This window comes from Ochotona princeps, chromosome 14 (genome assembly GCF_030435755.1).
Source record: "Ochotona princeps isolate mOchPri1 chromosome 14, mOchPri1.hap1, whole genome shotgun sequence".
In the NCBI taxonomy this organism is placed as follows: Eukaryota; Metazoa; Chordata; class Mammalia; order Lagomorpha; family Ochotonidae; genus Ochotona; species Ochotona princeps.
In genome coordinates, this window is record NC_080845.1 from 15,800,941 (window position 1) to 15,827,295 (window position 26,355).

The following is a 26,355-nucleotide window of genomic DNA, read 5'->3' on the forward strand; positions in this document are numbered from 1 at the left end:
TACTAATTCCTTTCCCTTTTTAAAGCAGTCCTGGTACCTGAGATTCAAACACACTACAAGGATACTTTTTGAAAACATCCATCTCTCCAGATGCCTGCTGTCTAACAACCTCTAAAGCTGCCCTTATATTTCGTTTGGGAAATTCTGAGTTCCTCCTTCCTAGAAAACCGACAGTGTTTCCAGTTGTCAGCAGGTGCAATCTGTACAAGCGAGCTCACTGGAGACACTGCAAGGCAGCGGGAGGAATCCAGCCTCGGAGGCCCGGCCAGGAGGTCCTCCGAGCTGTGGGCCTTGCCAAAGGGAACGAGCCACTAGTGCAGCAGGAAGCAGTTTTTGAGCTGAGTCTCAAGGAAGCAGAAGTTGGTTTTGCGCACAAACAGACATACTCGCGTAGAGGAACCGTCACTTTCCTCCACACCCTCTGACATCAGCCACTTTCTCTGTAGCGGCAGAGTCTCTGCACCCAAATTAATCCCTGGCTATGAAAAATGAGCCTCTCCCCCACCCTTGCCGCCGCCTTTCACCCCACGCCCCCGGAGAGGAGTTTCTGGCCCAGGCAGCAGCCTGTGAAGGCTTTTTTTTTTCCAAGTCACATGATCCAGGATGCAGGGGGAAAATCCTTCTTGGAACAGAACTGGGCCCAGAATCGAGTCAGATGAAGAGAGATAAGGTGTGATGTGGGTAAGATTATATAAAGGATGGACCCAGGGCTGCAACAGCCATTCCCGCGAGGGCCCCTTCCCGCAGCCACGGCCATGCAGGCCATGCACGTGCCTGCGGTTCCTGTCGCTGGCCCGTGGGGACCCTCAAGCCGGAGCTACCTCTGCTTCACCACAGCCACGCTGGCTCTGGTTCTCGTCTTCACTGTGGCAACCTTCATGGTGTTGGTGGTACGCAGGACGGTAAGTGAACTCCTCCGGCTTACTCTTCCTTCCTGAGCTCAGTCCAGCGTCTCCAAGAGGGTGCCAACCGGGGACCAGTTTATAAATTGGTAGAGAGCAAAAAGTAATAGGTATGTAACATACCTATGACACAATCAAATAGGATATATATAATTGTATCTGTGCATGCTATCTATGTATGTGGTAGAGACAGGAGAAAAGAAATAGGAACTGAACTCTGTGAAACAACTTGGCTTTTGAGAGAAACATTGTTGGATCATTATCTCAAAACTTTCCAGATCTGCCAAAAGAATACAAAAGAACTACTGACCCTGAGGCGGTAAGCCAGGGACCCAAATTAAGGCAAGAACTCTAAGCATGTGTTTGCACCATTCCTGATGGGGCCTTGAAGACCAACAGGGAGACATGGGGGTTTTTTTTTTCTTTGTTTTAAACTCTCCTTACAGGTGCTCCCAAGGCCTCCTCCACCGCCAGGAAGATTTTTCTTTCTTTTAAACTAAGAGATAAGATGCAGAGTAACTTTTCTAGAGGGAAAGTGTTCCCCCAGAGCTGTGGGTATTTCAACGTTAAAGCTCGCAAGACAGATCGACAGCTTCCTGGCAAGCCAGGGCTTTGAAGGGCTCGGGATGCCACCAGAGGCACAAAGCAGTGAGGGAGAAGGGAGAAGCACTTTCAGCGCCTGCTGCCTGCGGGACGACTGAGAACCCAAAGTGCCACTGAGGTGCGCGCTGTGCCGGGGCAGACTGTGCCTGGAGCTTGGCTTTGTTGGAAGGCAATGGTAAGATCTGTGTCTGAAAACAGATGAGATCACAAAAGAAACTGCTGTTCGTTTTAGGAAGTTGGTGTCTGCAGAGAATCTAGCAGGATGTGTTAATATGGGCGGCATGGATTGCTCATAAATTTTTTTAAAATAAGATAAAGTGTCTAAATTGGTTAAATATAATATATATAAGATAGGCACATAGGCCAAAGGCCACAAATCAACAAGTGGGAGCGTTGTATCAGCTGGCTTTAAGAAAACTTCAATAGAGACTGGAGTTCAGATGGGCTCAAGAATGGGTGGAGAGGGGAGAGCAAAGAACAAGGCTCCCCTGGTTGGTGGAACAGAGTAAGTGAAAGTTCAGAGAAGACATGGGTACACAAGACACCAGCAAAGATGCCCTGAGGCTTGACTTTGAGATCAGAGATGGGCAAGGTTTAACTCACTAGGAGAGACAGAAGAGGCCACTCAAACATTTATTGAATGTCTAATGTGGACAGGATATGATTCTAAGCACAGGATATGATTCTAAGACCCTTGAACCACACCAACAAAATCTCCCCTCTTGCATTTCCTGTGTAACTGAGGTTTTAGTCATTTCTTTAAAGTTTCAGCAGTGGTTGTATTTTATTTTACTAATGTTTACAATGAACTCTATTTTTTGTGAAATATTGCAATTAAATGATTTAAGAAAAGTAATCAGCAAATAAGAGAACGAAAAGAAAAGTAAAAGTGTCTCACGTATGCATGCCCAACAACTATCGGTCTTCACTGATTTTACAAGTTGTGAACAGGTAGCTGTATATATTTCCAAAAATCAGTTCATAGTACACACATAACTGTAATAAGCCTGGAATTCATACCTTGCTTTGTTCATTTAATAATTTGACTTTGTGATATTGCTATGTCAAGACATACCAGTCCACTTCATTCTTTTGAGGAGTTGCATGGTGGGCTATTGACTCAATGCTTTGTACTTTATTTTATCTCTGCCTAGTAAGAGACACATATTTTCTGTAGAGTTTTTGCCCTCTAGTTACATTTATAAGTGTGTTTATGGGATGAATTCCTAATGAATTTGAGTAAAAGTTGTGACTAAACCTCCAAAAAGATTGGAAAAGTAAGCCCCTTAGAAAGTAAAAGTCCCACTATGATAGAGATGCTTGTTCACATAGATGTGGAAAGGAAGAAAATCAGCTACTCGCTGAGTAAGCCCAAGTGCACATGCATAGACGTGGGCTCGCAGAGTCTGCAACCAAGTCAAGATGAAATTCCACACAATTGGCACAGCAAAGAAAAAAAAAAGCAATGAAATTTGTTTCCTTGAGAGACAAAGGAATACATCCAACATAATACTAGACAGGCTCCCAGGTGTTTACCTTACAAAGGCTCTCATGCCCTCAACCCTAAAGACACATCTGTTCTTTATTCCAGGAGGCTACACTTAGCTAGACAAAGGAGAGGATGTGAATGGTTCCATTCCAAGTGATTAGATCAAAGGGCACAGGATCTCAAGGTTTTCAAGGATGCTATACCATTTCTAGAAAGAGAATGTTACTAACTCTTTTCTCTTTACGAGCAAAGAACATTTTATTTAAAAAAGAAAAATGCACATGATAGTAATAGTCTAACTCCCCCACCAATAGCAAGGCTGTTTATGGTAGTGACTGGTGGTGGTGGTTTAGGAAATTCATAAGCTCAGATACAACATATAGAGGAGTTGAAATACCCTGGGATACTTCCCTCCACCAGTTATTCTATATGGCTGACATGTATTCCATTTATCGACATTAATCGTATTGAGAATCTTCACATGAGCAAGTCCAAAGCCAGGCTGTGCAGGGAAGACCTACATGGGTGGAGGAGCTCAGATACTGGGAAAAATGCCCCAGATCAGACAGGAGAGGAATTTCTCCTGAAGATGGGAGAGGTGTTTATGGAAGATGGAAGGAATCCAGTCCTCTAAAAATGTGGAACATGTCTTAAACTCACATCATTGCTTTAAAAAATGTTTAGACTTATAATAAAAGAGTAGACTGGTGTGCAGGTGCACAAACTTGAGCCTAGATTGGCCAAGTGTCAATATTCTGTCACATGATACTGTCTTTACATCCGTATGAGAACGTATGTGATGGAGAGCATGGCCTTTCATCAACATGACCTTCAATATCCATCTCCTACTTACCATAAAGCCATTGTCATGGTCAATAGAGTTTGGATGAATTTACTAATATCATCTAATAACAATATGAGAGAACTTCAACAAATCCATACAAAAAGGTATTGCAGATAATGGTTCCTGTTTGAATCTCCTGAAGCCCTCCCTCATAGACAGCACATCTTTTAATTTCTCTGTTTTTTCAAAAATATCTTCTATATCTATTGGTTTTTGTTGTGTTTCTGGATCCAGACACCAAGAGCTGTGTATTGTATTATGTACTATGATCCAATCTACTTAAATCTAGAACATGGCCCTTTAAAGGGTTGTCCTGGACAGTTGTTACAAATGCTAAACCTCAGGCCCATACCAGACTTCCTGAATCAAAGTCTATATTTTTCACAAGTTCCCAAGTGATCTGCACTCTGAGTAGTTCTTTGAATCTGCCCTGACCTTTGTTGTTTGTTTTTTTTTTTTTTTTTTTTTTTGCATGACCTTGACTGCTTTGAAGGGCCCGGACCAATTCTGTGATAGATTTCATCTTCTGGATTTTTTTGATATTTACTCATCAGCATATTCAGATGAAAATCTGGATTAATAGTACATAGGTAATGTGATGTAGTTCTTACTATAGCACAGCTAGAAGCATATGTCAGATTGTCCTTTTTGTGCAGAAAATATATGCAATGGCTTAATTAAGATGGTGACTGGTTGTATTTTTTTCCTTCTTATCATAAGTATACTATGGAGTTATACCCTGGAGTCACAAGCGTTCAACACAGCAGCTCTCACATTTCTTGATCCTTGGCTCCATGTACTGAGATTGAGGAAGAACAAGTACCTAACTCTATTATTTTTCCACATTCATTAGTTGGAGTTCTTCTGCTGAGATGGGTGCTCTATTTGCAGAATGGTGGTGGGTGAAAGCAAGGCAGGTGATCCAAGTGAGACAAAACAGCAAAGAGATGCTCAACTCAGAGAAAATCAAGCCCAGGTTTGAAGAGGGGCGGGATGGGGCCAGAACAGAAGTTGGTCCAACTAGACAGGGCAATAGCAGAAAGCAGGACTAGATGGCACTGAGAGAAGAAGTGAAAGGACAAGACGCCATTCTATCCTACAGACTAGGCAGGTTTCCCAGCCTCACAGCCATCCTCCTTCAGAAGTCTTTGAAGACCTCACGTGCTCTGATTGCCTGTTGCTAAGCCCTTGCTTAAATGTCATATGATATCCACAGACACTGGCATCATCTAAAAAGTCATTAGAAACACAAGCCCTCAGGGCCTATCCCTGACTCATTGAAACAGTATCTGCATTTTTTCCAATATCCCCAGAAGACAGTGAGTCCTTTAAAGAGAAGAAGCGATGATTCAAGCCTCTCTGGTCCCCCATTCCCTTATTGCAAACCATGCCAAACCAGGTGCTCCCAGGAACAATAGTTTTTTCATTAAGTGTTTCCTGTGCCCTCCGTTCACTAGCCTAAGTCTCAGGAGAATTTTCTACACAGTTTTATCCTCCCCTAATCTAGAGAGATGTTATATAGCCAGTGATCAAAGAGCGTTGCTTTGACAGTCAATAGATCCAAGTCTGAGTCTACCCTATACTATTCAACATCTGTAAAACCATCTGATAAGTCACTTCTCTTAAGTGTTCATGTATCCATTATTCTTAAAATCAAGATAAAGAGCAAAAAAGATAAAGCATATGAAACATTTAACTTCAAGAGTAACCTTCATGAATCATTTAATCATGGTAGCATGAAAATAAGTCTCAATGCACCACAAATCAGAGCCCACCTTTTAAGACAATTTAGAGGCCAATGGGAAAATGAAATTCATCCTGGAACATGCACATTTCATTTGTCTTTGATAATTTCAATCTACAGTAAGCATTTTGTGCCAAAAGGAGATGATTGCACCTCCCCCATCAATGCTCTGCTCCCTACACTATGCTCCTCTGTGAAAGATTTTCAAGGTTTTGGGATACATTAAGCACACCATTAGAATCAAGGCAATCTCAAAAATAACTATCATTTTCAATCACGGAAATTTTATATAAAGTATCCTAATTATGTTCACAACCTCTCAATGGAGGGAGTATTATTAATCCCTCCAATTGCAGTGATAAAAAGAAAGAAAATAGTTATAGGAGGAAAGATGATTGAGATGGGCATCATTTTCCTTCAGCATAAAAAGATCAAAGATTCCTCATTCTGTAACCAGAAGGAACTTAAGCATTTTACACATACTCATCATGTATCCACAAAGGCTGAGCAATCAGAGAGTACACTTAAGAAATGAAGTTTGGTGGCCATTAAGAAGTTTGCCAAGATCTTTCATGGAACAGACAATGGCAACCAGAGAGGGTCTATTTGCATGCATGTGGGTCAATCGTAGATTCCGTCTTGTCTTTTTAAGATTTATTTTTATTGGAATAGAATATTTATTGAGAGAAGGAGAAACACAGATAAGATCATGTACCTGCTGGTTCATTCCCCAAATGCCACAATGACTGGCACTGAGCCAACCTGAGTCCAGGACTCAGAAGCTTCATCTGGATCTCCCACATGAGCACAGTTTCCCAAAGCTTTGGGCCATCATCCTCTGCTTTCCCAGGCCATAAACAGGGAGAAGGATCAGAAATGAAGTAGCTGGGCCACAACCATCACTGTATGGGATACTTGAATTTGTAGGTGGAGGATTTGCTGATTGAGCTGTTGTGCTGGCCATGATACAACTTTCTTGAAAGCCAAGTCTCTGAGCAAGAAGGATGACATTTCCCCAGCCAGTACCCAGATTCCTGGGCAAAACTGAGGGAGAAATCTAAAACTTGGAGATGCCATACCAAAGAGGAGTTGATGAACAGTACTCAGTCTAATCTTTGGAGTCTAACCTGCTTTGAGCAAATGTTAACAGTCACATCGCTTCAGGCCCCGCGTCTCCATCCCACAAAGCACAACCAACTTATGGGAAAGAAACAAGGATGAACCTTGGTTTTTGAAGCGAGCATCAGTCCTGGGGCAGCAACAAGCAAACTGGAGGGCTGCAGTCCAGGATTTTCTACTAAATCTTGAATGCTTTGGTTTCCTCTTCCTTAAATTAGCTTGGTGAACTGGAAAACACATAGTTGACTTTTTGTGTCTACCATAGAAGTCAGAAGAAGCCATAGACACTCAGCTAAAGAGCTCTTCAAAATTGGTATCTTCATACTTCCATCTTCTCTTTCCCGGGCTCTGAAGGGGAGGTATGGGAAACTGAGATACTTTGCTTTTGCCTTTGGCATGGCTTGTTGGAAGTTAGTAAGCCAGAAAATATTTGAATGACAGGGAAAAGAGATCATCTCTTACTCCCATCAAAAGTCTTCCCTCATCCCTATACTACACATACAGCTTTGCTACTTCAGTTTCATCAGGACATACTAGCATCACCTGGGAGCTTGTCAGAACAATAGAATTTCTGTGCTAAATCAGAATTTGCATTTTTCGAAGCTCCCTTATAGGATTCAGAGACACACACATTTGAGAACTAAGACTCTGATTCTTCCTCTCCATAGCGCAACTTGAAGTCCTATATATTTCTTGCATTTTTAAATGAGCATTTTAATGGCTAAAACATAAAAACCACAGGATGTCTTCTAGTGACTAACACCTGCCACAGCTACTCATCTAACACATGCTGAATGAGCTGATATTTCCCCCAATTACTAGTTGCCCCTGATGTGACTGGACTGGTTTTCGTTAGTCTCTGGATAGAGCACTGGGCAGCTAAGAAAATCAATGTTCTTAGCCCCTCATTTAAATGTAAATGTTTTTCTTTATCCAGTCCAATATCACACTAATCGATTGTCATGCTTGGCAGTAAATTGGGTGTTTATTAAATTTTGAAACGTTGGCTGTCTCACAGAGGCAACACAAAGGGGAATTTTGTGATCTCAAGTTTTCCTGTGAACTGCATGTGGAATTGAAAGGCTGTGATCTACAGCACTGTCAGGTTACAAGCTTTCCACTAAGGCAATAAAATCACAGACCATTTAGAGAATGACGCATATTCCAAACCAAGGCTCTCCTCCCTTAACCTGAAAAGCCGAGTCCCATATATTTCAGTAGACTTCTCCCATCTCCAAATTAGTACCAGGGCCAGTAAGTAATAGGCCAGGGCTTTGGCTTCAAAAGTCTCAGAGACCCATTGCCACCAATTCAGACCAGAGAGGAGCTCTACTTACTAGACAACAAGCTGTCAGTGGAATGCAAAGAATGGTGCTCAAGGGTTAATGAACCCAATGGGGGAGCATAGAGCACTCAAAAAATAACATGTGGGAGCTGCTAAGTTCTGGCTTTGGCAGAGATTTGAATTTGATTGAATTTATTAGGGGAGAGATCTGACCCTTTGCTCTTGTCGAGTGCTTGCTCAGAGAACCTGTACCCAGCCCAGACTTCCTCCTGCAGAAAACAGTCTGTTTTTGTCAACTTCTTAGTCATTTATGCAAATATTCATATGCATTTGTGTATATGCCTACATGTATGTACCTATTGATGTATATGCATGTTTATGTTCACTAAATAATACATGGAAAGTCTTCAGAGACTTGATAGAAAATGCATATTATGAAAAACTTGTGCAAAAATTTTTACATCCAAATAACCTATTTTAATTCCATTTCCCATGAACTTCTTAAACTCATATAATACAACTATATAAATATATAATATATATTTGCACTTATGTTACATAGTTATGCGTTTTTGTATAGTATATTCAGCTATAAACTTGCGATGAAACCACAAAGACAGAAGTCCATTTTAATTGTTCATGGTATATGCACAGCGCTTGGCATAAAAATACTCAATTCATACTTTCCAACCACAAGAAACAGAAAAATGTACCTTTCAGGTATGTTCACTGATGATTCAAAAACGAATAAGAAAACCACATTTGCCTACATATTACACTGGAATGTTCTTATGTTGACTGAAGAGGAAAAAATAATGTGCATAGAAAGGTTTTTTTAAAAAGGCCACAGATTGGGAACCAAGAGTTCCACCTCTGACCCCTAAGCTGTTATAAAGCATGTTGTGTAGTCCTGGGCAAGTCATTTTATCCCACTCAACTGCATGGTCCTTGCCTGAGAAATGTGGCTAATAACCCCTAGCTTGAGTTTCCAAAAAGCAAGTTGTGAAGCAAATAAATAAGGAGCCCATTATGAACTAAGTCAACTGGGGCATGAATTTCAAATTGCACAATACTTTGAAGATAACCATAAAGGGGGCAGGAGAAGGTCGTTTCAATTGAACATCATTCTCACTGTACTATTCTCATTCTTCTCTTCCAGGACTCCATTCCTAACCCACCTGACAACTTCCCGCTTAAAGGAGGTAAGACTTTGGAATTAGGAATAAGTGTGTAGTGAATCATCCAAATAGCCTGGTAAGGAGTGGTTCCCTGTTATCTACCTGAATCACTCTAACTGTACACAACAGGAAAATGAGTAGGGGGAGGAGTGGACTGCTCAGGGTTGAGTTGATGCAACTTGACTCATCTGAGTATTCCCAGACCAGTACTCTCGTCCACATGCACCCCCCAACCAACATGATGACCATCATACGGTAATAAGTAAATAAGTAACTGGGAAGTGTCAAAATGTATAATGAAGTTGATGATTTAAAGAGAGAGAGAGACTTCTTTCTCATCCCACAAATTTCCAGTCATTCATTAATACATCATTTCTGCTAGTCCAAGGGGTGATATCAGAATTTAATTAACACTGAAGATGGCAATTTAGAAAGCATTTGATTCACATTTTCATTCCACAAAGGAAGAAAAGACAGACCCAGAAAGAGAAAGTGCTGAGTCTTTTCCAAGACCATACAGAACTAAAACAGCACCCTGAGATCCATGTCTCTAACCCAGTGTCTTTATTGACACCTAATTCAGTCCTGTAACCTGTGCAGCCCATGTTGGAAGCATCGCTAAATAACCAGGCAGCTCAGGGAAAAGAGTACAGAAGGGTTGAGTTTTCATAGACACCAGGAACTCCTTGGGACCAGACAGCATCACATTTTGATATTCCTTCAGGTTAACCTTGGCCAGACCTTCCCTAATCTGTCACCCAAAGATTTCAGAAGCAGAGACAACAGTCCCTCATGGAGATGCATGCTAGGTCTTTCACAGTTTTATCAACAGTATCTCCATCTTGGCAGTAGTTACTGATTATGTGATCTCAATTCCATAATGCCTATGTAGGTAGTCACACTGCATCCAAGAAGCATGGTAGAATGAAGAAGGAATCAATTTTTTCCCACAACATAGCAGATAGTAAATAGTTTAAGCCTTGTGAACCATTAACTGTTTCAACTAGTTAACTCTGTTGTAGAGCTAGAGCAGACAGACTACTCCCAAAGTAAGCATGACCGCATTTCCATAAAAACCACATTTACAGAATGAGACGTGGCCTGTGAACCAGAGTTTGCTGATTCCTACACTGGAAACAGTATGGACTTTGGGGTCAGGCAGGTGCCTGTGATTAATTGTACCACGTATTCAGATGGAACTTTGCCACAAAATAGTAATTAATAACAGCAATAGTGATACACACTAACTAAATGTAATTTTCCCCTTTCTCATCTCACAATTATACCACCATCTCTCACTGAGTTTTCCAACTAAAATGAAAATCTTTCTTTACCTGAAGGAGAGAGATGATGTTTAACTTGAACCTGATTTCCAGCAACTAGCATGGTTTAGATTAGGCAATGGGACCTCAGGCATTCTGGATCTTTTCTGTTGGAGTACTTTAGCAGCAGGTTTCCAAGCACATGGGGCTCTAACTAATCTTTTAGCTCCTTAATAAAGTCTATCCAGTTCAGAGTAAGAGTACAGTAGAAGAAAGAAGAACATACCCTCCTGTTCACATGGCCAATTATATTTAATGTAAGAGCTATCATTTCCCTGAGTGTATTCACTTCCTACATATTTTGGTGTTAGAAGTCCTTTCTTTACAACTTGAGATTGATAAAAGTGGAAGTTAAATTGGTTTGCTTTTAGAGCAATTTTGTTTTAATGATAACAATGGGTATAATAAAATCTGCGTATTGCTTCCTGAATTTTCATTTCAAGAGGAAACTTCTCTAGGCTACATTCCACATTACTGTAATGCAATAACTGAGGTTGGATAATTATCAAGAAAAGAAGCTTATTTTGTGGTTCTGGAAAATCAAGTGTTTGCATCCAGCAAAAACAGGTTCCTGAGGCAGCAAACATTATCAACTGACAAAAGACAAGGAGCACACATGTGTATAGGTCTCTTTGGTCTCTCTGCTTCTTCATACAAGAATCATCAGAGGGCCCAGCATGGTAGCCTAGCAGCTGAAGTCCTCACCTTGCACATACCCTCGGATTCCATATGGGTGCTGAGTCTAATCCTGGTGGTCCTGTTTTGCATCAAGCTCCCTGACTGTGGCCTGAGAATGCAGACAAGGATGGCCCAAGGTTTTGGGACCCTGTACCCACATGGGAGACCTGGAAGAAGCTCCTGGCTCCTGGTTTTGGATTGGCTCAGCTCCGGCCATTGCAGCCACTTGGAGAGTGAATCAATGGGGTGGAAGACCTTCCTCTCTGTCTCTCCTCCTCTCTGTATATCTGAATTTACAATAAAAATAAATAAATCTTAAAAAAGAAGAAGAACCATCAGAATTCACTGATGGAGACTCTAGCCTAATGACTTTACCTAGCGTTAACCACAGGGTCAGGCCTGGTTAGTACTTGGATGGGAGACCCAGCGTTAACCAACTGTGTAAGGCATACCTCTAAAATATAGTTGAATTAAGTTCCCATCATCTCAGTGCTTCAAATTGAGGATTAATTTTCAACACTTGAGGATTAATTTTCAATACCCTTAACTGTATTCAAACCATGGGAATCAATGATATGCCAATTTTAGGGAACCATTGGCCAGATCATTCATCAGATCCCTTCCCATCTGGGCCATGACTGGACTATCAGAGCACACATTAATCCAAAACCAAACCTAACTTCACAATTCAATGTCTCTAAAGAGATTGATTTTTGAAAACTATAGTGATAATCTCCACTAGACCTCTGAGACTTTTTGTTAAAACCCTTGCCATTCTTCCTTTGAGTTATGTCAGCTATGAGACATATGGTCACATTCTGCACATGAGGCATTAGTCCCAAGAAATCAGTGTGGGTTGGTTAAGACCGTGCAAAAAGTTAACAGCATAGCAAGTATCAGAATTCTCCTGCATGATGCGGTTGAGCTATGTAGTGTGAATTAAATGCTGTGTGTGATTCTTGATTTTCTCTTCATTTAGTGCTTTCTGTAATGCAATCTCCTACCCAAGCACTAACCAGCCAACCCTGCTTTGCCACTGAGATACACTGAAGCATAAAGATGAGGTGACATGGGGAGGAGTCTGACGACAGATAACAGGCTGGTTTTCTCTTCTCTCTGGGTTTTATCCAACCACAATATACTAAATGAACTGGAAAAGTCCTTCTAGTTTTGATGAAAGAAGAAAAATGTCTAAGAACAGCAGTCTTGAGGAGATCTGATCCTTAATAACCAATCTTAGATGGGCACCCACAGGAAATCAAACCTTTTGGAAAATATCATCACAAAATATTCCATGCAGCGTGGTAGCCATTCTTCTAGAAACTCCTATGAGGAAGCCTGTGATTTGTCACTGGGGAGAGCAGGAATGCAAGTCAGATACTTCCCAAGAAGCCCTGTACCACACACTGTGGGAATGCTTCCACTATTAAAATGAAAGCAGCAGAGAAGAGCCTGAGATGTATGTAGGTTTGCGTGTAAACACTAAAGTGACAACATAAGATATGTATAGCTGCAAGGAAGCCACAGGAGAGCCATCATTGCTATTGGTAGGATTTCTGAGTCCTAGCACAAACCTCCCGCTCCTGGTCAAAATATCTGCCAGTCAAATGTCACTTCATAGCCACACCCTGTGATTAGCACTTAGTAGACCATTCCAAGGGCACAGGTGGGGCTGTGGCTCATGACCAGTGCTAGGAAGAGAACCTTTCTCTTCAAAACTTTTGCTCTCACAGTCTTAGCTCACTCACTCAAAAGATGAAGTTAGTAACAACTCCTGCAAGAAGGATAAATGGAACCATAAAAGTAAAGGGAATAGCAAACATGACCTGTGTCTTCCACCTGCTGAGCCTCCATCCTTTAGCCATAGTGTCCATCCTGGTGTTGCATAGTTAAATGATATCGTAACATCCCACATAGGGTATCAAATCAAGAGAGAAGGATGCAAAGCAGGACTTGAGTTTCTTCTCATGACTTCTTGATCCAATTCTGTTTCCAACAAATTCTGAATCTCATCTATGCCCATAGCTCACATCCAAGAAGACAACCTTGAGTTGCAACAATGTTCCACCTTTGTGCCTAATAACACCTATAGCAAGACTTAGGATGTGTAGAGAAGTTGGCAGCATAGGGTGTTCACCTCAATGCAACCAAGGTGACAATGTGGAATCAAATGTGTAACCCCTCTGTTACTCTAAGATCTTGGCTAGTTTAGCCACTGCAAACTCTCAGGGACAACATTCCTCCACTCATAGACTTTCCAGCCTCTGTGTTTCTGTGTTTTCTCCCATAGCCATTCCCCTCACAAATCCTGAAACAATTTAAATTCTACTGACTTGTAGTTTTGGCAGCAGGATATTGGTCCTTGGGGTTCAGTGTGTTCTGGGCCTTTTCATAACAAACATCCTCACCAATCAAATGACAGTTCTCAACTGCACCTGGAGGAATTCTCCAGGTTATTGTTAAGATGGCTTCTTTGTTCTCTCATGGCACTTGTACGAGACCCTAGCAAAGCAGGAATGGCAAGCAATGATGGGCGCACAAGAAGTGCAAAAAACTGGCTGAGTATTTAGAAATCTTGTCAAGGCCTCAAAACAAGACACACCCACACACACCCAGGGATAAATATTAGTCCCATTTTACTTTCTTTGTAAAGTTTACTGGTTGATTGATTTAAAATTAGAGTGACAGAGAGGGAGATGCGGAGATAAAGATACCTGTAATAGCAGGGTTAGGCTAGCTGAACGCAGGGGCCAAGGACATCTGGGTTCCCCATGCAGGTGGCAGGGATGAAGTGCTTGGACCATTGTCTACTGTCCCTCAGATGCATTAGGAGAAAGCTGGATTAGAAGCACAAAACAGTCAAGATTCAAATCAGCACTCTAACATGAGATAGTAGCATCTCAAGCACTAGCTTAACTCACTGCACTACCACACCCATCTCTGTTAGTCTCATTTTATAGGTGAAAAGATGAACACAGACGGGCTTACTGACTTCTCAAGTTTCACAGTTTGTAAAGAGTAGTGTAAGACCTCAAACCCAGGTTAATCCAATTTGAAACCTCACACTTAATCAGGATGGTATTGTGAAACACTTAGTCAAGCTCCTATCACACAGTATCCTTCTGGTTGTCCAAACCTGAGAATCCTTCTAACACTCTGTCATTTCTCCTGCATCTGCTCCTCTCCAGCTGTTTTCATGCCGCTGAAATGTGTGGTTAGTTGACCAGCTGGGTGGAAAGAGCCACTATGAGTGAGTGCATACATGGGTGTATCTGAAGTAGAGTCGGCAGACAGCAGGGGAATGGTCTCTAGCAAAGTATCTAGAAGCTGAACTGAAGCCTAAGGAATCACGAGATATCCGTGATTTCTTCTGATGAGAAGACCTGTGTCTTTTCTATGTTCACTAACATTCAAAGGCATCAGGAGGTAGAAATAGTAGAGACCAAAGAGGGGTCCTGACCATTTCAGTGCATTTGCCCTTCTCCAATTGAAGATGTGTCCCTCAAGAGAAATAACTGGATTGGCATCTGAAATACTTACATTCCAGGCCTGGGACTTGAAGCAATTTACTTTCCCTCTTGGGCAGATGAGTTTTTTATTTCTAAAATGTGACAAGCTGGAAGGAGCAGATGGTATAATCCCAAGATGAATTTTGCAGTAAGTGTAAGGGTCCAAGAATCGAACAAGTATCTTGGGTTTTTTTTTTTTTTTGTCCACTTATTCATGCTCCATTACAGTTTTCACATGACTTAGCAGGCTCCTCACCCAACTCCTGATAAATAGAAATGTAGATATTAAAGAAGTCTAAGCAGAGAGGATGCTTCCTAATCTTGCAGAGTATCTACACTGCTCTGGGAGCAGAAGACATGAAGAGAAGCCACAGCTTCCCTCCCTCTTATAGTCCCTTCCCCTAGAGAAAATGAAAACTCACAGAGATCTTATGTCTATCAGATGCACTGGCCTGGATTACAAATGTCCAGTTCACCCATTTTGTTTTGTCTTTGGTATTTCTTCACAGCAAGGGAGACTTCTCTGCTCAGGAGGTACATTGCTCTTCAGGTGGTCAGAAGCAGTCTATTTGCTTCACCACTTGATTTAAACACAGTTACACAAAACCCAGTCTTAAACTTGCTATCTATTTTTTTAAATAGAGCTAGCAGGAAACAAAAATCTCTCTGCAAGAAATATTAGAAAATGAACCAGTCAGAATAAAATGAACAGGGTCCTGGAGAGTCCACTCAGAGTTCTAAAGTCAACTGCCACTGGCTTATCACCTCCCTTTGCCACAAAGAGGAGGTGGGGAAAGAGTGAAGAAAAGAGAAAGAGAAGCAGGGAATGGGAGGATAGAGGAGGGGAGAAAAGATAAAAGGAAAAACCCAGATCATTGAGATACAGGTTGACATTTATGCTTGAATTTAGCACTTAAAAATTTTCGAAGTATTTGAATTTAGAAAACAATCTGAGTTCTCCACCACTCTAATTATTTGGGAGAGGAAGGGAAGGAGAGAGGATGAAAGAAGGGTAGTGGGTTAGCGTGTTAGAGGGAGAAAGAGTAGGTCTGTTCCTCAAACTTGTTTTACTCCATATTTCCCTCATGTTCTCTGAATACAACATGCAGTAGCTTCGACTTCTCCCATCCATGCAATACAAGCCCTAAGTCAGAGAATGGGAGGGAGCCATTGTGTACTTTGGGTAGTACACACGAGTTCATTGTTTTACTTTATCTCTCTTAGTCTCCCATCAACTCTTGAAGTCAGTATTTTTCTTTTTACTTTGGGGAAGAAGGAAGGGCAGTTCAAAGACATTGAGTGATACATACAAAATCATAATTAGCAAGAAACAGAGATAGGATTGGAACTCTATGCTATCTGGCATCAAGTCTAATTTTGCAAAGTGCTGCCATTCATCTACCTCCCAAATAGCTATGTGGATATTTGATAAAAGTATGGAAATTATTAGCAGATTCACTGTATGATTCCACATTTACTTTTCTTTCTTTAAATTATAGATCTTAATTGTACTTGTTAAAGTTGCCCAGTGGCAACCTGTGGTTTCAAAAAAAAACATGTAGTTAGATAGGTTTATCTTAAATCCTTCAACAGGTCAGGATTGAAGAAATCCCAAAATCTTATAGTTTCTTTGGGGGATTTCAATGAATTCTAACTTGATCTCAATGTGTATTTACAGGTCATTTTCTTTTTTCTCTCTTTTATTATTACTATTATTATTATTTCATTTTATGACACAGTTTCATAGGTTCTGGAATTCCCCCGACCCTTCCGCAAACCCTCCCCCCATATTGAGTTCCTCCATATTGTTACATTAGTACAGATCATAACCAGTCATGATTCCTTCATTGCAGGCATGGACCATGCATAGAGTCCAGCATCTCATTGTTCAGACAAATTCAGCAGTTTCATTGGGAAACCATCCCCGGTCTGAAAGTAGAGCTGGCAGGATATCATCCCCTCCAATGAAAAGCCACTACACAATTTCAACAACAATTTACAACATCGTGAAATTAATTGACATGGTATTGAGTGACCAATATGTTAGAATATGCAAGTTCTTAACTACATCCTGTAACTACTTCATAGACATCTCGATTTTAGTTTATACACAACCGGCCTGTATACACTTAAAATAGTTATAGGGTACTATTCAGCTGTCTCGTGTATATTTTCATTTTTATATTTAGGAGCTTATAGTATTCAAGTGTGATATCTACAGAACTACACAAATTTTAGGATAGTCCAAGCAGGCCTATACTCTAACAAGTTGTATGCTAACAGGTGGGGAGCAGAACAGTTTTAGGAAGAGTGTGCAGAGAAATCTTCAATTCCTTAGTGAGGAGTAAGTTTGTGTCCTACCTAGTAAGGCATTTGAGAGTCCAAGTTGTTTGCTGTATGTTCTAAGCTTTCCTTACTGGTCTTTGTCTATCTGATGATGATGATGATGATTATTATTATTATTATTATTTTGGTGGCTCCAGAGCAACACTGATGGTCATTGCCAGAGAGGGTCGGGAGCCAAAGTTGGAACTAAGTTAGGACCAGAGAAAGCTCCTCTCCCGAGTCCCAAAGGAAGTTTCTTGTTCTGTTTCTGCAGACTGTTCAGGGATCCTGGCTGTTGTTCCGATGTCATTAGATCCTGTGAGGAAGGATCTAGACTTCTTCCATCCCGTGTTGGAGATCCGATAGGAAATGGTTGACCTCACATTTCTCGGCCTTACGAACGCACTCCAATTCCCTGTGATCCCCTTGACAGTTGGGATATAGTTCTTGGTGCTCATACTGATAGTGCTTGGTGAGGATCCGGGAGTCTCCAGGGTTGGGATACAGGTCATTTTCTATTTGCATATCTGTACCCATTCTGGGGCAGGTATTCCCACAAAACTATCACAAAGACAAAGTTATTCATTGTACTTTTACAGATACGCATCCTGTAATCATTTCTCCATCCTCAGTTAGCCAAGGTGAATTGCACGAATCATCGTGTTGATATCAGCAGAAAGGATCCTTAGGTTAAGAGATTACACTGACCCCAAATTCTACTGAGAACAGAGAAACTTCCTTCTAGGTGTCACTATTGGGACTCTCCTGGAAGAAACTAAACTGCGGAGTCATTAAGATAATTCCTTTCCTTCTTGGAAGAAATAAAATATTTTCTGCAGATGCATAAAGGACTCTGTGCACTTTCCTGGAAGCATCAGATGGCTTTAAACATTTAGGTACATAACTGAGCAACTCCAATCCATTGGCTAATAATATCAGCTCCCTTTTAATAAGCATTTCATCAGCCAATTCTTTCTGCTAAATGGCAATGCTAAGCCATATTACTCCAATGAGGAAGAGAGAAAGGAACAACCTCTTGATGAGTGTCCCTTCTAGCCATGTGTAGAGTTGATCTCTTGGCATTCATAACCTCATTGCATCTTCACAACATCCTTAACTCACTTTACAGGTATGATGACTCAGGTTCAATAAGAGCAAGCGATGGGTCCAAAGTAAAAATCCTTGACAAGCACTCAGTGCATTCTCTGAGATGTGTGATGTCTGCCTTGTCCTTATGTCAAAGGTGTGGTCAAAGTGGAAGCTACCTGGCACTCACAGTACATACTATCTGGTCTGAGAGGTCAGCATTGTGTGTTGTGCCACTGTTGAGCTGCCTTGAGCGTTGTTGCATCTCTGCGGAAGCCCAGTTGCCCATGTTTTATGACTTGGCAGGGCTCAGTTCATGGGTCTCAAGTCATCAGCTGGCATTCTTCCATAAGAGAACACCCAGAAGGCTCATTAGTATTTGTTTTCTAACACCTCCAGCTGGCTTATCAGTTTTTCATTCCAGTGTCTGCGAAGGCTGTAAACCCACTTCTTTCTGCATTTCACCCTCTCTACTCCATGGGAGGATTAGAAGACAGGAAAAGAGTCTCCATCTGGTACTTAAGAGCTCTGCAGTTTTGAACCTTACTCTACTACTGAACTTCTGTGGGTATTGGACCAGCCTCTCAATCTGTTTGGTTTCACTCTTCTCATTCAAAAAACGAGGGTCTGCATTAGTATGGTATATAATGATCCTTTCAGGGCAACATCAGAAAATTTCAAAGTAAGTTCCAGTCGTAAAGTTACCGTCATCCTGATTCTAGAATATATGCCTTTCAACCACCTTGAGCAACCCCTCTCCCTCTCTCTGCAGCAGGCCAGGGGATTTCATTAGCACATTTTTTTCTCAAGCTTTCTGAAAAAAAAGAGGGGGTCATGATCCTTCTAGAAGAGGTCAAGGCTTGGCGAGACAATTTATAGAACTTGTACATCTGAATTTCTGGGTTATTTGAGGTTTCTGAAAGATAGAGCACCCTACAGTATAGTATTCAGCCCTAGGCTCTGCCCCTTCTTCACTAAGACAGCCTGAATGGGAGGCAAGATTGTGAAGCATGTGTACCATGTGTTTATCAAGCCAAGACCAAATGATCTCTCTTGGGACTTCAATGTCTAGGAACCTTGCACGTTCTGATAGAACCATACTATGTATAACACACATTGTGCCTGTAGCTATAATGTTCTGTCTTGCCACTACAAGTGTCTGAAAATCTGAATGTGTGAAGACACATTGAATTGGCTTAGTATTGACTTCTCTGTCACTACAAAAGCCTGGCACTGGATACTTGGGTCTTCACAATTTAGAATAAATAAACGCTTCTAGATTATCCAATCCACTGTTCTTCATCTGGAACAGCCCAGAGGGAGGGTAGGCCAGGATTCCAACCCCTGAGTCATCAGCTCAGACTTAGCTTGCAGATGGCTCTCATTTCTCCCTACCTAGTCTTCTGTTCTTCAGAATAGAACCCTTTGGACATCCAACACATTTGGGAAATGAAACAAGGAGTGTGTTCTGCCTTCCATGCTCCAAGTTTTCAAAATTTCAGAGGCTTTGTAGAATCCTGGTTGTGTATAGGAATATCCATTTACAAGTGTCTCCTTCTGTTCTGCATAATCAAAAAAGTCAGATGAAGAATTCACAAGGTGAGGCTCAAGTCACACCCATGAAATGCAAGTGTAGTCTCCTTAACAAGAGATTCACCGTCCCAAAGAAACCCACCTCATCTTTGAATAGCATTGACTGCAACTTAGAATGTGAGTTGGCTGTTCTCAGAATATGTCCTTCTATAGCTGCATCTGAGGAACAGTGATGCAAGCAGTATCCGCCATTAGCTGAGGGTCCTAACTCCCTCATCTTTTACTCAGAGCCCTTGTGTTTTGGCCCCACACAGCAAGTTACACTGTTTTCCTGCTGACAATCTTGTGAGATGTTACAAGAAGAGATTGTGCTATATTCTAGGATTGGGTACAAGTTCAACAGCTCCATATCCGTAATAACTCTTAGAGTGTCCTGCTTCCAGCCTCCCTTCTTATAAGCTCTGACATCATATTTGAGTGGGGCTGCCCATATTTTCCTTTTAACTTGAAATCATCTAAAAGATTAAGAAAAAGTAAAATATGCCATGCTATTTGACCCCAGGAAATGCAAATGCTTTGAAAAAAAAAAAGGTTGTTTTTTCCACCCTTGTGTTTCTCAGAATTACAACTGAGGTCACCTCACTAAACATGTGAAGACCAAAGGGGAAAAAAACAACAAAAGAGCCTGCATGTGTAAGAGCATGCCTGGGCTTGCACTCCTACAGCTACCTATTTACAGAACCTCACCTGATACAGGTGCCCGCGTGGTAGCATGGTGTGAGGGGGCCTTTGGCCAATAAGCAGAGCCTGTTCTTGGTGTGATACCCTGGCCTTGGTCCAGGGTGAAAGTCTTATCTTCCCATCTAACCTAACCTGACCTGCAGAGCCTCTGGGAAAATGAGGACTTGTTTTATGAGAAAGGCAAGACCAGCATCCTCCTTTGCCTCACCTAGGCTCTAAGTTATTGTCTGGTATCCACAGAGGGACATAAAATAGATGGACTAGATGACTCAAGTAAGCAAACATGTAGGCTGGGCAGAAAGCTATATGAACGGTAAGTATCAGCCCTGAGGTTCATGGTTTGCTAAAGGAGGCAAATAGGCAAACAGAGGGAAGGATCTGAGAGGGTATCTGAAGGCGATTACTACCAGGCTGTGTTTCAAGAGATAAATAATTTTTCCGGGGGAGGGGGTTGCAGTAGAGGGAAACAGCAGGTGCCAAAGTAGGATGAGAAATCAACATGATGTATTTGGGAGCACTCTAAGCCTCATACCTCAGTGGAGCAGTGAACAATACACTCAGGACATCAGTTAACCTTTGATAGTCTCAACTTTTTTATATACAAAATGAAAATAACTGCAGAATCTCCTTCATAGGGTAATTGGGAGAATTAATAAAATAGTGCCTGTAACTTGCTTAGCAGGATATCTAGAAAATAAAATCACTCAACACATATTACTATTGCTATCGCTGCTGCTGCCACTCTTTATTATCGCTGAGATATAGAGTAAATGGGAAAAGCAAAGGTGTGGTGTTAGAAAGTCTAGCTCAATAGGGATCAGAATGGGAAGGCCGTGAATGCCACACAGAGGAGCTTGAACCTGACTGTGCAGGTATAGGAAGTCAGAAACAGACTCCAAGCAAAGCAATTCAGTCGGAGTTGCCCCCAGAAGCTCCTTCCAACTTAATGTTTCTTATCTCAAGAGGAGAAGGATGGGCCACTTTCTAACTATGGTCAGAAGCTGTCAACCCTCAATAAAGTGGTTCACAAGCTGCCGTAGGCAGGACCAGACATATGTTGGGGATGAATGAAGAATGTGACCAAGAGATTGGAAATTGGCCATTTGGCTCTTACAACCAGGGTAAATGTGGCCCAGATCCACTCCATAGGTCAGACAAGATGAAACCTGCCCCTACTTCTACAAGGGGGTGGGGTAGAGTAGCAGTGAGCTTATTCAGACAGCAGAGGGAACCCTTCATTTACTTTCAATCACTCCAAGGCCTCATGGATCTATGAGCAAAAGGTCAATGTGGAAGATTACGGAGCAAAAAGCACAACTGTGAGATACAGTGAGCAAACACACAGGGTGTGGGCACTCAACTGAATGGGCCTTTGGTTGCCTCATCACGATGGATAGGGCTCAATGATTGTCTCTGGTGACATTGTTGAAAAGATGTCATCAGGTCAAGAGCTTCAAGTTTTAGCTTAGGAAAATCAAGCCTCCAAGAAAGAAGGGATTTGCTAGGAATGATTTGAATTCATGAGCTGTAGTTCATGAACCTATACCTTGATTCTCTGCATACAAAAATTATTATAAGTAAATGTGAGCTATCATTCCTATGAATACAAATGTATGAAATATACTTTTGTTTCTTAAATACTTGGTGTCATAAATGCCGTTTTGCCTCTGTTAAGGAAGTTCTAGATTATAGATGCTCTGCTAAGTTACCTTGAATCCTATGTTCTCTTAAAATTAAATACAACAATGTTTTTAACATTCGTTATCTGCTGAGGGGGAAACTTGGCCTCTGGAACCAGATGGACATGGGGAATTCCAGTTATTCTGTGAACTTGTTTGACCTTGGGTGTATCATTCACTGTCTCTAGGCATCCTGATTAACCCTGTAGGATTAGTCTGTGAACTACATGAACTGATACAGATAGAGTACCCAAACTAGTAACTGGTCCACAGTAGGTAGGAAAACAGCAATCACTATTAAAATGACACAATGATATTCTCATTCTGACTACCATTGCCTTACATGGAATTGTGTATTTAGCCTGGCTGGTCCCCAGGGTTTTCCCCATCTGTCAAAAGGACTCAACAATGCCTCTCCTCATAGAGCTTCCACAAAGACTAAGATAAAATATTTAGGCTGACAGAAATGGAACCTAGCATGTTGACATAGTCAGGTCCTATCATTCCCTTGCCTGACTCTCGCAGTCTTCTGTAGCAGCCTATGTGTGTGCAATCAATAAGAACAAAGTTTTTTTAATTAAGATACTTGATGACAAAATCAGAATTGGCAAAGCTCTTTCTTTAACCTCCAAAATGGAAACATGATCATTGTTTCCATCAAAAGGGCATAAAAGGCTCTGCTAGCTCCAGTTCCTACAACAGCACAAGATATTTATTGTATAATCTTTTTATCTTTAGGAAACTGCTCCGAGGACCTCTTATGTATTCTTAAAAGGGCCCCATTCAAGAAGTCATGGGCCTACCTCCAAGGTGAGTAATGAAATGTAGGAAACCTAACCAGACGAGGGCCACGTCCTTTTAGCCACTGAAAAGCTAGAGGCCACAATTACAGAGTCATGTCCAAGTAGGACCTGCACACATGTTCTGTTTAGCCTGCATGGTAGTATTTTTATCATTTGAATTTGAATGTCTCTGGTGGAAGAGGAGAATTTCTCTTCACGGCTAAGAGGTTCTTCAATCCGTAGTCCCAATCACTCCTTTGTTGCCTACCTGTCCTCAGAAGGTGTTGTGCCACCTGCTCTCCCAAGATTCTTCTCTGTTCAACTATCTGCCAATTTCTGGCAAGTTCAATTCTTTCCCCTCATGTAACAGAAGCAGGCTTTAAATCTCTAACTCTATGAAGTTATTCACAAGGAAATCATGAAATTTCCTTATTCCCAGATTGACAGCTTAATGAACATCTTGGCACCGGGTCTTTTGCATGTTTCATTTCTCTTTGGGTAAGAGACTGCTTATAAATGAAACAATAAGCACTTAGACCACCAAAGAATGCAATATGGAGATGGCCTAGATTCTCTGAATAGCCATTCTGCTCACTTAAAAATTCAATTTTGCAGTTGGATTAGTTCTCACTCTTCAGTAGAATTGAGAGAAGTTGGAAGGAGAAAGTATAGAAGCAATTAAAACTAGTATATCTGTCTCCCAGTTCTGAAAGACACTCTTACCAGTCAGTGTTAATTTTCATTTGCTAGGACTCAGAGACTTGCCTTCCAACACAAACATGTAGGCTTATAGGATCTAATTCTCTGCTTTTGTATAAATTCCAGATGTCAGGAACCTCTTAATGAGCACATGAGAGGCCTACATAATTATTTTAAAAAAGCATTCAAAAATCCATACAATGAACAGTTAAGGAATATCTTAAGCCAAAAACCGGTTGATAGAGATTCCTCCTGGATACCTGAATGTCTAAATTGGTTGTCAGCTGTACAATATTGAATTTCTTATCTCGGATACTCTCTGCATTGCCTGCCAAATAGTAGTTTCCCTCTAAAACACTCCTTCATGATAAATGAATGTGATAGTTCAGACCTTGTGGAAATACTGATGATAATCACAAAATATCATAATAATACTTAAATGGAAAGCTATTGTATAGAATATAGCAATATACTCATATTCTGTGACCTTCCGGGTTCCAGTAACAAGAGAAAATAAATCTAAGTAACTTTCTACCTGTGCTTTGAATACCATGACACAATAGGATACTATGAAAGAAATCCATTGGTTGAATGCCAGGCAGCATCATAGAAAGTGTGAACCTAGTATAAGGATCCTTGAACAAAAGACTTTTTAAATATTTACCTATAATTTTCTCAACAATTCTTTTTCTCAAATTTATCTTCTCAGTGTCAAAGCATCTCAACAGCACAAGGCTGTCTTGGAACAAAGATGGCATTGTTCACGGAGTCAAATATCAGGATGGGAAACTGGTGATCCAGTTCCCAGGTTGGTACTTCATCATTTGTCAACTACAGTTTCTCGTACAATGTTCAAATCATTCCATCGACCTGAAGTTGGAGCTTCTCATCAACAAAGAGGTCAAAAGACAAGCCCTGGTGACAGTGTGTGAATCTGGACTGCAAACCAAACGGATATATCAGAATCTCTCCCAGTTCTTGCTGGATTACTTGCAGGTCAATGCTACCATATCAGTTATGGTAGACAAATTCCAGTATGTGGATACCAACACCTTTCCCCTTGAAAATGTGTTGTCTATCTTCTTATACAGCAGTTAAGTATAAACAGGTCTCTTGGCCTTCACGAAAAAACCAACTCGCTTCTAAACAGTATTTCATCCACCTGAACACTTGGGCAAAAAGAGAACTTTAGATCAAGACTGAAACCACATGTTAAATTGCATATGTCTCCTGTGACTCTTGGTAAGACAGCTCTAGGATAAAAAGGAGCCTTGAGTCAGGATTCTTCCAGTTAAAGGCAGGGAAAAAATATGGTGCTCTGTGGTATGGTGTGATATGGTGCCATGTGGTGTGGTGTGGTTTGGCGCTGTGTTGTGTGGTATGTGGTATGGTGTAGGTAGTGGACAGTATCCCACCTATGAAGCAGAGGATGGATGTATGCCTCGACCTAACAGCTGAGTCATGGATAACCTTGAGCCATTTCTTCTGTTGAAGTAAGAATTCACTGGAGGCTGAATTTGAGTCTCTCCAAAGTCTGCTTCATCTTGGAAGACCAAGCCTCTGAACTGAACAGGGTTCTAGAAGCCCCAAACCGCAAGAAGGAACTACATGCTAGTACAAAGCCAATAGTACAAGCAGTAGCTGGCTACATGTCATCTCAATAGAGTGAGACTGTGGACACAGATTCGGGGTTCCTGAATAATGCTAAGAACTATAGGATATGGACACACAAGCTGAACCTCTAGACTGTGAGGGGCATAAGCATATTTAGAAAACCATCTGAAAATGTCTGATTCCATGCTCGTTAGGAATGATAATAATTCTACAGCAGGCAGCTTTTGCTTTCTGACAGGAAAGTGGCATGCATTCAACAGGCACTCAATCTGTGTGTTATGGTCAAGTTGATGTTGTCATTTAGCCAGGCAGTAGCTGTGGCCATCTCCTGAGTGAAACATCGCTGTTCACTGCCTCAAACACCCCTTGGGAGAACAGTTCTGTGGAGAAGGGTTTGTATGTTTCCAGAAAACTGCTGATAGCAAAATGATGACTCTTAAAATAGCGAGAGGGACATAAGAACAAAAGCAGCTTCCTCTGCTCACCAGTTACCTTGAGACTTCTCCAGCTGCAGTGCATTTGATGTTTGCATCATCATGGCCGGAAATGCCTGTTGGCTGCAGAACATAGGCATCCAAGTTAAAGGATAAGCCTCCAAGCTTAAGCATCAATGGGAAAATGCGAGTCATTGACCATTATTCTGAAGAATGCAGCAAAAGGTGTATTTTCATCAAGAAAAGAAAATAAGAACCCCCAAAAATCAGAGAAATGCTAGCAAAGAGGCAATGGAAAAATGACCAGTTATGCCGTGAATGAGAGGGATTTGGCAGAACAAAGATGGCTAAGGGACAACATTCAAGTCATTTGGAGAGCAACATGTTATACCAACTTCTTTCTACATCTCCACTCTGAAATATTCAGTAAAGTCTGCATTTCTCTTTAGCTTTTGCTGTGCATAGAATCTTAGGGGAGAAAAGGCATTGTAAAAGAGGCTGAATTCAGGAAGCCTAGATAGAGGACTGAGAATTGGAGTGCAAGGAACATATGTTATTTGAATTACACACCACCTGTGTAGATAAATGAGCCACTTGGACCAACTTCTGCATTCTTGAAAAGGTATATATGCAACCTGAGTGTGTGTCAACTCCCCAGATGTTCTAATACCACACATTACAACTCAAGAAAGGTGGCATTTTCACAGCTCACAACCATCCTCCAAACAGAGGAACTCAGCACTAGGAGTGGTTCTTCATCTTGTGTTGTATCAAACAATGCTCAAGAAA

The 26,355-nt window shown here is 41.3% G+C and overlaps 1 protein-coding gene across 1 annotated transcript; it reads left to right on the forward strand.

Moving 5' to 3' along the window:
* The first annotated feature begins 419 nt into the window (after nt 1-419).
* Nucleotides 420-24,798, forward strand: TNFSF8 (TNF superfamily member 8). Its single transcript, XM_004594952.2, has 4 exons — nt 420-902; nt 9,146-9,188; nt 22,776-22,847; nt 24,228-24,798. The coding sequence occupies exons 1-4, from the start codon at nt 699-701 to the stop codon at nt 24,614-24,616; spliced, it is 708 nt and encodes a 235-aa protein (XP_004595009.1). The 5' UTR covers nt 420-698; the 3' UTR covers nt 24,617-24,798.
* Nucleotides 24,799-26,355: the final 1,557 nt, after the last annotated feature.